Source organism: Manis pentadactyla, chromosome 7 (genome assembly GCF_030020395.1).
Source record: "Manis pentadactyla isolate mManPen7 chromosome 7, mManPen7.hap1, whole genome shotgun sequence".
Classification (NCBI taxonomy): domain Eukaryota; kingdom Metazoa; phylum Chordata; class Mammalia; order Pholidota; family Manidae; genus Manis; species Manis pentadactyla.
Window position 1 is genome coordinate 84,465,485 of NC_080025.1, and position 13,440 is coordinate 84,478,924.

General features: G+C 33.9%; 1 protein-coding gene across 5 annotated transcripts in view; it reads right to left on the minus strand.

Moving 5' to 3' along the window:
- The window catches only part of THSD7A (thrombospondin type 1 domain containing 7A), an 809,828-nt gene that overhangs the window by 28,147 nt on the left and 768,241 nt on the right, over nt 1-13,440 (minus strand). For all 5 annotated transcript variants that reach the window (XR_008998498.1, XM_057504555.1, XM_057504554.1 and 2 more), the window contains 2 exons: nt 7,893-8,071; nt 3,645-3,778 (listed from right to left, as the gene is read on the minus strand). Coding sequence is in view for 4 of the 5 variants with exons in the window: in XM_057504555.1 (XP_057360538.1) it covers nt 3,645-3,778; nt 7,893-8,071 (313 nt within the window). In the remaining variant the exon portion in view is untranslated. The remainder of the gene's footprint in view (nt 1-3,644; nt 3,779-7,892; nt 8,072-13,440) is intronic.

Sequence of the window (13,440 nt, forward strand, 5' to 3'; positions counted from 1 at the left end):
TCTCCAAGGGAGAGGTTCCATTAAGTGTTTCAAAAGTAACTGATGGCATTTATCAAATTGTTTGTCATTTAAAAAGCAATTTTACCCTCCCATCTGCTGATAACCTTAAAAGAAAGCCAGAAGTGAAAAGATAGTTATAATAGTAATAGCACAAATTCTCTAAATGTGATTGTTCAGATCTTCCTATACCTTGACCTTTTTTTATTGTTATTTTCTTTTTTAACAGAACAAATTCAAACATTTTATTACATTTCATTCTATTGTAAGCAGTAACAAAGGGCTCTTTACTCATCTCTTGGGGAACTAATTAATGTGGTTAGTACCAGACTTCATGTTTACTGTATTTAATAATCTCTCCAGGCACTTTTTAGTAGAAGAGAAAAACTATCCCTCGCTTATACCTTGGAGAAAGTGAACAAAATTAATGGGTTTGGGAAAAGAACTGCATTGCAGGAGCTGAAAAGGCAGGCTTGAGTTCTTAAGTATCTCAAGCCCATTGTGATGTTTTAAACTGTCAGTTGAATTACATTACCAATTATGCCTGGAACCTAAACTTCTCTCAAGGATTTACAAGCAATAGGGACATTGCATCTTCACAAATCTACTCTGTAGAAACACCTTTCTATATAGTGCTGCTGAATTTAAGAGAAATGTACTTTTCCTGTGGGATGCATTCAAAGACTGGGAAACTGTGCTGTTGAGTCATGTCTTAACTGGCTTTGTAGGCAGAAAAAGTGTCCATGCAAATACTCAACTCTGTGTTTTTTTGTATATGGATAGATATCTAAAAGAGCAATCATAAAAGCATGCAAATTTAGATACTGGATTTCATGTTGAAGGAAAAATTAAATTATGCATTTTTTAGGGAGAATTTAAATTTCACAGGAAAAAGTTCTACCTTCAATAGCATTTTAAAAATTGCTTTGTTGACTGATGGTGGGCACTGACACAAGGTACAAGGATTAGCTCGCAAAATTACCTACTGATCCAGCATTATGGACAGATGTTTAATACTGTTAAGTAGTTCTGTACAAAAAACTTCATTGTCAAAGGCTTTCCTTTTCCTCTGATTTTTTATTATATGGAAAATTTATTCATTTTAGGAAAAATCAGAAGAAACAATAAAATTCACATAATCCTATTTGAGATCAGCAATGTTAACAGACTATTTTGTTAAGCCTGCTGTTTCATATTATGCAATAGGAGCAAACTTTCCTACTATTTGAGAAAACAATCAACAATATGAACAACTTCTGTCATTAGTTATTTTTCTAAGATATAATTTTTAATGACCACATTTGAATTCCATCCATCATTTGAATGTGCCACAATTATTTAAAAACCTTTATTGTTGACATTCAGATTATTTATGTTTTAATTGTTTTATTTGGTGTTAAGTATTTTTAACTACTCTAGAATATAGAATAAATATTTGGATCAAGTTTTGAGTCCAAAGGAAGGCACTTTAAGTTCACTAGCTTTCTAAATTCTTGGCCTTTCTCCTTTCCACAGGAGAAGGAATTACGTTTTGAGAAAATTGAACTGTATTAGAAATACATAGTGTACAATCAAGTTGGAGCCAAAGGGCAGGGCCAGAAGCCCATCACTAGTATGAAAATAAGAGAGTGCACTTCCTGCATAGAACTTAAAAACAATAATAAAAGTAACCAGATCTGATGTTTTTTATTTCACCATGTGCTGGCAATTCTAAAAAAGTCAATGAAAAAATATCCCTTCCCATTGGGGCAAACTGCTTCTAACACCATCTTTGATATGTCATACCATCCTTAAAGAGAAAGAATGACATTGGATAAACTGAAACCTGCTCTTTTATAGACTCATCTATCCTAAAATGTCACCCAATGCTGGTGTTTAAGCAGGACATTCTGACCTTAACTAGCAGAGGATAAGGTTAAGGAGGTGTACTACTCAATCAGTAGCAAATGGGAACATTATTACATGATCAGAGATCAAAATCAATACTCACCTTCTCTCTTCTCTATTTGCATTAAAGATGTTTAATTAGCTGATCTAAAAAGTTACTTTGGTGAGGATGTGTTTGCAAATGTTGAGAATATCTGTTCACAAAGAAAAGCAGCAATCTGTGCACAGAGAGTCAAATGGAAAGCTGATAGAACAGTAATTCTTTATTATAAGTTCTTATTAACAAAAATCCCAGTCTGATCAAATTATTAATGTAAGAAAAATATTTTTAAATTTGAAGGAGAAATTTTAAGTGTGGAAGGGAATGGTAGAAAACAGTCTTTGTCTTCTTCTTCCCTGTTTCCCTATCAATTCATTACCTCTCCCAAAATACATTATAAACATCTGCTCAGGTCATTGACTATTTTTCTAACATATAATTTTTAATTACATCCACCTTTATTAAGTTTCTCAGGAAAAATGATTTGAGAGTTCAAACTGGCTTTGGAAAATAGAAATAGATTATTTTTATTGGAAGTGAAGTTATTCATGGTGTGCCAAGAATTTGTGATACAAATGTTAATTTGTTCTCCTTTTCTACTGAAAAATATCAATCTTCAATTCATGAAAAGTTAGGTCACGTGTGAGGATGGGTTTCTCCACAGCATGAGTTGTCAAATTCCAGATGTTTTTATGTTTGTCTTTACTGTGTGTCCCTCAGCAGGGTCGGGAGAACTGGTATAAAGATTGACAAGAGACTTTGGTTTGAATGCCAACTGTCACTCTACTGGATGTGTGTTCTTGATAAGTTACTTGGTATTTCTGAATCTACTCTATGAAGTGGAGATAATAAAACCTCATACACTTGTTCCATAGAACTGCTAAGGATCACACGCAGATGCTGGAGGGAAAATTTAATGAGTATCAACCTTGTATTAGGTGTTGGGGAATTTTTATAAATATAACAGGGTCTCAGTTTGGAGAAAATTATACAGAGATTAATAAAGGTGACAGATGAGTAAATGAGCCTTTTCAAAAACAATGAGGGGCATATGGAGCAGATAAAGCCACACTGCCCAACTGAAATTACTGTGATGTTGGATATATTCTACATTTGTGCTGTTTGATAGAATAGCTCTAGCCACTTGTGGGCTAAGTATTTAAAATGTGTCTAGTATGATTAAGGAAACATATTTTTAATTTTATTTAATTGTAGTTACTTTACATTTAAAATGAAATAGCTACGCATGTCTAGTGGTTACCCTACTGGACAGGGCAGCCCCAGAAGAACAAATGAGTGGCACTAGGTTTTCAGGAATGCTTCTCAGAGGAGAGGAGAGTATTCAGAAGTTAGCCAGTTTAATAGAAAGGAGTACAAGTTTATGACAAATTACCATTAAAAAATAGGCAAATATATCTGGCATTCAAGAAAACAGGTATTGGGTTTGGAAAATCTGCAGTGGTTCAGTTTGCATTCACCGTGCCGCTCTTTCCTTTCAAGAGCACCTTGAAATAAAGCTCCCTAAATCAGAAGGCCAACTATGAGAAACTACTGCTTGAAAATCCCCTTAGGTTTTTCCATGAACACAGATTCCCTAAAAATAAAACTAAAGACAACTTTATTCAGGCAGCTGGGGAGGAGACACAGTTCATAATGGCACAAGTGGAATAGGGAGGTAGTTGCACATTTTGCTTTTCTGTATAGTTAGGCTTGGCCTTACCTCACTTTTCGCGTTTGCACACCCTCTCCACAGTTGTCCCGCATGTTCACAAAGGTCACCTTGCAAATGCTCCACGGCTCTGTGACCCATATGTACTGGCTGCAGTCACTGTGGCAGGGGACCACCTCATACACCTGAAACACACACAGCTCTCAGCGATCGCACCTCAGGGAACCTGATGAGAGTGAGTTGGACACTGCACATCATAAACCCATTATATTCTTGTTTAGCTACTTTCACTGTTCTTTCTTGTTGATTATTCTGGAATGGGAATATAGAAAATTTCTTGAGAGTTCTAGCAATGAGAGGCTGGCTGTAGTGTTCTGCCTGCTTTTCTCTTACCTTGCAGTTGTAGGGCTGACTTGAAGGACCACATTGGGCACACAGCATACCCTCCCATACTGACCCTCACCACAGTATTGTGTTTTCCTCAGCCTCCTGTCCGGTGAGTTTTCAGTACATAGCTCAGGGTTCTCGTATGTTAGGCATTCTACAGAGATTTGTTGAATAAATGAATGAATGAAACATATAAAGGTAACTCTTTCAAATAAACATAATTTGGCCTGTTTTCCAAATAAATATGTGTGACAATGAGAATTTATCTTTTTTGTGTTCCATATATGAAACTGAATTAAAAGATAAATAATATGAAACAAAGCCATCTTAAAACTAACCCTCAATCATTTAGGGCTTGGATGTAAGGCCTGAAATTGGTCTCCTATTACACAACTATAGTCCAAAGCAGGGAGGGCCCCATGAAACAAAACAGACTGTCTGCGCTCTGGTGTTACAGAGGCTTTCAGCCCCACATTTAGGGTGCTTTGTTTGGCTTCAGGATTTTGAAAACAATGAACCAATTATGCTCTTTTCTCAATGAAAAGAATTACTAAATAAAAGAAATAAATGGACCATAATTCACCGCAACAGAGCTAACTCAACCAGTAAAGAAAAAAGTCTTCTAAAATAATTTCAAAAGCTGTAATTCGACTCTATTTCCTACTTTTTAACATACACACACATAACTGACATAACTGAATGTTTTATATAACTATTTAATTCCAGAAAATACAGATTTTGGTAACCCTGTGGAGCCATTCTTTTGTGTAAATTTTAGTGTACTGAACACCTAAGTAAAGTGAATGAAGTTGACCTATTGCAAAAGGAATAAAACACAGATACTGTTGGATTAAGAATCCAACAGTGGACTGAGAATTATTTTTGTCCAATTAGAATTATTGTCATAAATGGTTACTTTCACATTAGGTGCTGTGTTAAAATAAGACTAAATACTACCAGACAAAACATTACCCTATGACTTACGGGGAAGAAAAAATTGATGAGAAAATGTCATTCTTCCTAATCCTTTGATAGCTTTCGCTTTACTCCTCTACCCAGGAATAAATGCAAACCAGTTCAGAGCAACCTTCTCTCACCTACTTTCAGCCCACCTGTGCCTTTTCCTCCCCCCCTGAGAAGCATGAGGTCATGGACAAGAGGGGTCACTGCCTTTTCAAGGCTGGTAGAGTGAAGCTTGTTCTCCCAACCCCTGCACTTCAGGGTCCTGACATAAAAGTGAGAAAACATAGGTAACATCTTAGGGGGGGAATAAAAGAAAAGGGAAGAGTTGCAAAAAAAAATTTATGGAAAATATATTTCCTCCCTGTAAAAGATAGAAGACAATAGCAGTAAAATAGATACATTTTCTTAAGTTAGAAGAAAAATATAAAACTGGCAGCACCCTACTATGAACCGCAATGTTTAAAAGCTCTTACCTGTGCCTGGAATAGTGTTCAACAGGAATAAAGCAAAGGGAGAGAAACAAAGATAAGTAAAAATGTCAGTAGATTTAATGAGAAGAGCTCATGTTCTAAGTTTCAAATATTATTATCTATATATAAAAGCCTATTTTTTTGGTAAATTATTAGAACATTTTTATTAGGCCTTGGGAGAAAAACCAACTTCTGATACATAATTGAAAACAGCAGTCAAGGAAAGGAATAGATAGGCTGGGTGAAGAAATCTTGGAAAACTGAGTAGACATCAAAGTACATACTATAGGGAATTGACATATGCAAATATCTTGTGATCCAACCTGTGATCAGACTATATCTGTCTACAGGTTGATTGGTTGATCAATCTGTTGATCTTAATCAATCAGTTCATCCATATTTCTTAGGAAATAAGGATGTGCTTCCTCAATTAGAAAATGGAAACTTGGAGACCATTTTTAAATCAATGGACCACTGATTATTTTACTGAGAACGTATAACTGTAGTAAAAAAATCTATATAATTTCCGATTTTCAACATTAACACAAACCTTTGCATACTCTTTACTTTTCTAATATTTTACTAATACATAAATACCTAGAAGTTTCAATTTTTTAATGAAGAAAATTTATATTTAAAGTCAAATATTCAGGAATCTACTATTTTTTGTTCTAGCTTTGATTTTCCTGTTGTTAATATCTCAACTTATCACAAGCCAATAATAAGTACCTAAAAATGTCCCTTTCCAACTTTGCATTAGATTATATCAGAGTTGAAAAGTGACAGAGAAATAGCGTAGGTTAAAGAATTTCACAGCAAATACACAAGGCCTTGAACCTCTGTGAACTCACTAGTGGAGAAAATGCTGAGACAAACAGCTTTTTTTAATTTAAGCTCTGACTGGCTGTACACATACACGTACATACTCTTAGGGTAAGAGTATGTGAAGAATTCTCTTTAATAAAACCATGGATAACATTTATTAAAATTAAAATTTAACACTAGAAATTCAATACTTCAAAACATACAGAAATATTCTTTTGTACTATAAGCCTTACATTTCAGTTATTCTGTTTCATTAGGATCAGGGAACTGAATTTTCTTTGCAAATATTCACTATAACAGGGGAACTCAATTACCAGTAGATGGCAGCAGTGCCGTATATTATTCACCTACAGTTGAAAATTCAAGAGTAAATTCAGCAACTTCACTCAGGGAAAAATCAAGATTTTAGAGCACTTCCTATGGAATTTAATGCTCCACTTTCTTTGTCCCTAATTCCTTTACTCAAATACTCTTTTTATTTTCCCTACAGTGTACCTTTATTGTTATTAACACATTTAAATTAATTTGGGAAGGAAAATGCATGTACTGGTAAGCAGTTTGCACATTAAAATTATACAGTCAATGTATGTTTCAAACATATTTACATATTTAAGGTTGGTTCATATATATGACTTGGTTCATTTGATTATGACTTAAATATATATAGCCAAATAAATCATTTAACCTAGCACCTTATGCTTCCCCTTCTTTGAAAATCAAGCCTGAAGAGGAAAAATGAAGGACATTAAGTAAATAATATCTCATGTATTTTAGTGCTGTCAGTTTCAGAGCATCTTCACATCTACTCATTTGATTCTCTTGAAAATCTTTTAAATGTGTTGGGCAGGTATTGATATTCAACTGGACAGTTATGAAAATAAATGCAGAGAGATAACTGCATTTATAAATATATATCTTAACATCCACACATACTACATAAAATTTATTCTTTGTTAATTCACATGTAGGTTATCTGATGCATCTTATATTACATTTAATTTAGTCACAGTTCCCTCTATTAGCTTTTTTACTTTATTTCTCCAATAGAATATGAATAATAATTATTAATAGCAGCTAACAAAGTATGCATACAAAGTCAAATAAAGTTCCAAAAAAACATTGAAAAGGCCAATGAGTACATTGATAGCATCCTTACAGGGACTTTGAGGCCATCTTCATATTTCTTTTCTTTAACAATTTTATATCAAACAAATTTATGTACGATATATGTTTCCTAATTTTAGATGCAAACCCATTTCCTTTCTTTGATTTTAATTTACAAGGTTGATAACTGAGGTGTCTTTCCTGAGAGTCTATGGAACTCGAAGAATGAGACAATCTTGCTTTCAACACACAAGTTAGATACAATTTTATGACATTATTTTAAAGGTAGGTGTCATTTTTATTTCCATTTAGTTTTATTCTTATGCATAAACATGCAAGGAACTAAATCTCCTGATAATAGAGAAATAAAATAACTTCTTTGGGATTTTAATAACATGTATTTTACTCAAGCACTCTAAAGATAAAACGGGCCAAGTTTCTTATTAAGGGGCTATTATTTACTCTTCTCCATTTTGGAGAAAAAAAAAATCACAGTGAATCTAAACAATATGTTAATATTTTCAGTATTAGAATCAGTGGTAGAAAATACCTGGTTGACATGGTCCAGTTTGGGGCAAGGCCTTCCTCCATTATATGGTTTTTCACGCAGCCATTTTGACCGAACCTTTACGCCACTCCCACAGGACTTACTGCAGCGTGACCAGTTGGACCACTCGCTGAGCTTGCAGTCTGATGGACAGGGGATGATGCAGGCCTCTTCAATATAACCTGGTGGGTGAAAATGAGACAAGAGCCATCTCCTCCACGTGTCACTTGCCCACTACTACCCACCATTCTAGCTCATTTAGAAGGTCCACGTTTGACTTGACAGCAACATGCAAATGCAGAGATATCTCTGTCCTTAGGGACTCAAATTCTGCAGGAAAGTGACATATACATAGAGAGACTGTTAAAATAACAGCCAAGCAGCTGCCATGTGATCTGTTTAGGATACATGCTCTCCATATTCCAACACTTCTGACTTTCTGACGGCTCGTGTTTAATTGACAATAACCTGTCTGCTGCCATATCATTCTCATGCTGCCAGAATGATGCATTAAAAAAATTATAACAATTTTCTATGAAATCCTATCTGTTAATGTCACACAAGCTCAAGTTCTGGAACCATACAACTTTCTTCCTCAAGAAAGCCAGATCCTCTCAATCAATAGCCAAAGGAACCATTTAACCTAGCACCTTATGTTTCCCCTTCTTTGAAAATCAAGTCTGAAGAGAAAAAATGAAGGATATTAAGTAAATAATATCTCATGATTTTTAGTGCTGTCAATTTCAGAGCATCTTCACATCTACTCATTTGATCCTCTTGAAAATCCTTTAAATGTGTTGGGCAGGTATTGATATTCAACTGGACAGTTACAAAAATAAGTGCAGAGAGATAACTGACAAGTACAAGGTCACACAGTAAGAAAAAGGGAAAGGTTTTCTGGAGTCTAGTCCACTATCCATTCCATCAAATCACACAGCCAATTAACTTAATAGCCTACAGATTTGATTTGAGAAATAGGAGACTTTTCCTTGAACAGTCCCTCACCACCAGCTGGGCATTTCACAATATTAATATATTACTATTGTTTTCAAGGCATACATGCAGAAAAAGCAAAATTTCCTTTGGTCAAGAGTCAAATGCATGATTGTTCTCTGTTAATGCTCTGATGTGGAGAGTGGTTGTCCTGATGCCTTACCATTTTACATTAACATTAAGGATTTGATTTTGAATATGATTATAATATAAGAAATTTATACTAGAGAACTCTAGATATATTTTTAAAGATTTTTATTGAGATAAAAGTCATTTGTTTAAGTTTTTAATATATTCACTGAGCTGTGTAATCATTGCAGTATCTGATTTCAGAAGATTTTCATCATCACAAAAAGAAACCCTGTACCTATTAAGCGATCACTTCCCATTTTCTCCTCCCCATCCCCTGGCAATGAGTAAACTACTCTGTCTCTCTAAGAATTTCACAAAATGAAATCACACATTATATGGTCTATTGTATTTTATTCTTAGATATATTATGTAGATATATTGAAAAGAGAACCAACAAAAAGCTTGCCAAAACGGAATGAAGCACTAACACATGCTACAACATAGATGAATTCCAAAGACATTATACTAAGTGTAATACTTTTGTGAGTTTTGCAATCTTAACAATCCAGGTACACAGAATTTCTTTCCACTTATTTAGGAGGTTTAATTTCTTTCAATGATGTTTTATAATTTTTAGTGTGCACATTTTACCCTCCTTTTGTTAAATTTATTCCTAAGTATTTTATTCTTAGATATATTCTGTAGATATATTTAAAAGAGAACCAACAAACGCTGACTTCTTTTATAATATGCAATAAGACTGCCTAAAAACCAATACGACAGATTTAATTTATAAGCTTGTGCCCAATGTGCCCTGGATTGACATAGTGATAAAAAGCTTGCCAATTTGCTACACAGTATTTCCTAGCCATGCCTTATCATAAGTTACCTGGGACACATGTTAAAGGTACAGGTTGCCAGCAATTTCGGACATTATGATACAGTTCACTTGGGATAGGGGCTTTTTGAAAATCAGCATATTTGCCTGTGTATATTTAGCACCTTTTTTAATTGAAATTTTTCTTATCAAAGTAATTTTAGATTCTCATATAATTACAAGAAATAATATATAGAGGTCCCTTGCATACTTTTCCCATTTTCCTACAATGGTAACTATAGTATTGCAACCAAGATACCAGAATTAATACAATACACTGAGCTTCTTCACCCGTTTTACTTGTACTCATCTGTGTGTGTGTGTGACTGAAATTAGAGAAGAGAGTTGTAAGACACAGGCAGAACCAGTAAAATCTGGATGAGAAGGAGATTTGTGCCATATCTTTCTATGTATTATCTCCTATACTTTTGTCAAAAACACACATTAAGCTTATTGCAGTCTCCATACATAAAAGTGCATCTTTTGTAAACATAAAGTTTGCTGAACACACCCAAGAAACCAACATTCCAGAACCCTTTTTAGTGCTCCTTTCCAATCACTACCCTGTCTCACATGGGTAGTCACTATCCTAATTTCTCACTATGCAGAATGTTTTATTTAAAAGTTTTTTAAATGGAATCATATAGTGTATTACCTTTGTGTGCTAGCCTTCTTTCCCTCTACATTGTTAATTTGAGATTCACTTATATTCTTGCAAGATGTTGAAGATTGTTAATTCTAACGGATACATAGTGTTCTATTGTGTGAATGTATTATGGCTTGTTTATTCATTCCTTGTTGGTGAGTATTTGGGTATTTTTCACTGTTGCACTATTATTAATAGTACTGCTATGAACATTCTAGAATGTCTTTTGGTGGACATATGTATGCATTTCTGTTGGAAGTATTTCTAGGATTGAATTTGATGCATCAGAGGATATGCATATTATGTCATCTAAGTGTAAGTGAAGTATAAAAGATAAATCTTTTTTTAAAAAGATAGGATCACAAATTTGGTATGAAGAACTGAATGAAATGAAAGAGTTATCAAAAGTGGGAATTAGGCTTAAATAAGCTTCAAGAGGGCAGATTTGCCAGTGGGGTTTTGGTAATTGTGAAACACTGAAGACAAAAGATGCCAATGCTAAGTTTTGAATGTACTTAGTGATATTAAGGCCCTTTTGGGAGTATTGATAATGATTCAGAGGAAAGTCCAACAAAGAATTGAAGGATTTACTTTATAGAAGTGTTTACCAAAGTTTTCAAAAGTGTAACTATTGTTCAAATAGATAGCAGTGCTCTATTTAAATCTTATACTTTGACTTTAATTATAGTTTGAGGTGGAGAAACAAGCCCACCTCAGTATTTTTAGTTGAAATATATTTCAAATCTCATTCCTTTTTTCATATAGCACAGCCAGTAAATGAATTTATCTAAAACAGTATGAGATGAATAAATGTAATTCCTGATAGGGTCAGTAATAATTTTTGTGTGTGTTTCATAGTAATAGTTTAAGAAATAGAATCAAACTGTAAAAATGTCTGAAGTCATTTCCAAATCAACAGCATTCTGTGATCAAATTGTTTAATGCTTATAAAAGTACGATAAATTTTTTAAAAAATCACAATTATTTCCCAATATTTTCAATGCTTTTAGCAATAGGACACTAGTATTTCCAAGGTAGTGAGTTATTTAAATATTTCTAGAAGAATTACATTTTCCCATTTTGCTAAACTTCAGAATGATGGCAAATGTACACCTCTAACCTTTTGTTATTCTGTAACTATAGTTGAAAGTAGAATCACATGATCCTTCATGTCACTTCTTCATGTAGTAACAGATAAATATAAATTCTTTCTATTTTACCTGTTGCAGTATTATGGCATTAGTGAGATTTTACATATGATTTCAGGCTGATTCACATTATTAAGAAAGCAGATATAAAAGTAGCATATTAAGTATGTAGATGTAAAGCATATTTAAGTAAGCAAATACAAAACTTTTATGCCTTATCTTCTAATAGCGCATTCCAGAAAACATCTCTCAAATAAAACTTAACCTATTAAGTTGTTAAAAGAAACAAATTAGGCACTGAGATAAAGAACAAAACTGCAAGAGTATAATTCTTAGCATTCCACTTTCATTTTCCAATATGTAATAACACTCAGTAACTGCTTGTCATGTTTATCTAGCACAATTAAAATCCTTAATGCTACTAGTGAACTGCTAGATAAGCATTCCCCTGTCTTCTCCACTAAGATTATTTTTGAGGGCAATTAACACCAAATAGTATTCAGGGATGGAAAGAGAAACATTTGATGCATTTAAGGCTAAATAAACTGCTGGCATCTTGCAGCAATTTATGGCTTCTGAGGAATACTGGAATAAAATAAGTGACTTCACAATTACGGTGTTAAAATTTCCAGAAATTCAACACTGAATTTGACACATGGAAAAATCAAACTCTTGATTTCTGATCATATTTTTTGTAGCCTATATTTATTCTGAATGCTCTTTCAGGTTGAAATAAATACAAAATACTAGCAGGTTTGAAGTGGCAACTGGAGGACATACTGCCTTTGAGATATACCCAATCACCACATTCACTTGAATTATGAATGTGCAGATAGAGTAGCTTTCAACCACCTTCACAATTACTATATTGTGTTGTTGAAAGGTACACTGCTGACTGAATAATTCATTTTGAACGCATGTGGAAAATATTGGTTTGTTCTGATTTACAGCTGTGTGAATGAGCAACTCTGGCACTCTATCTGAAACGTCTGGATCATTCTCAAAAGCGACCTCAAACATCTCCCCTACTTAAATGTGTATTATATGCACATGACTGTGATCAGGAACAAGAAAATTTAGATAGACCTTTATCTACTGCTGTCTTCATGGGTTTGAAAATATTGAAAAAAAGGTCATTAAAAAAATTTCCCCAATGAACAGAATATATTTTGTAATTATATATTAAGAACTGATAACCCAACCTGAGGAAAACAGACCTCTCTGTATATATCCAAACTCCTATAATATAATATTCTACCCAAACTCATATATTTATTGGATGAAAAGTTATGAATCAACATTGGGCAATTAAAATTTTCATAGTGAAGTGTTCTAGTAAATTGATATAACTACAATGAAATGCTATTTTAATTGTACTAATATTTATTTGTTTTATACACATATGAAGGCATATCTCTTCATATCTGCTAAGAATTTATAGATTTTCTCAGGAACACAGCATCAGTGTTAATAGCTGTGGGCTTTGTTGCTGCAATTCCAATACATGGAGCTTCCCTAGTGGCCAGGCACATTAGGATTAATTGAGGTGCATCTATGTACAAGCTCATTTTAAGGCCACATCTTGCAGCAAACTCTAAAGCTTTCTGTTGTGTAATAATGGATTTAGCTGGTCTTGGTCTTTGATTCCTGAGAGGCAACCTCCAAGACATGAAATTTTCTGAGTGATAGGAGTATCTTTCTTATTCATGGAGGTACCTAGGACGATACTTGAGTTTTGGTAATAAGATGTTTCAGGAGTGGGGGAACTAGTCACACCACAAAGACTAACCACTGTTAAGAGGGTTGGGGCTTTAA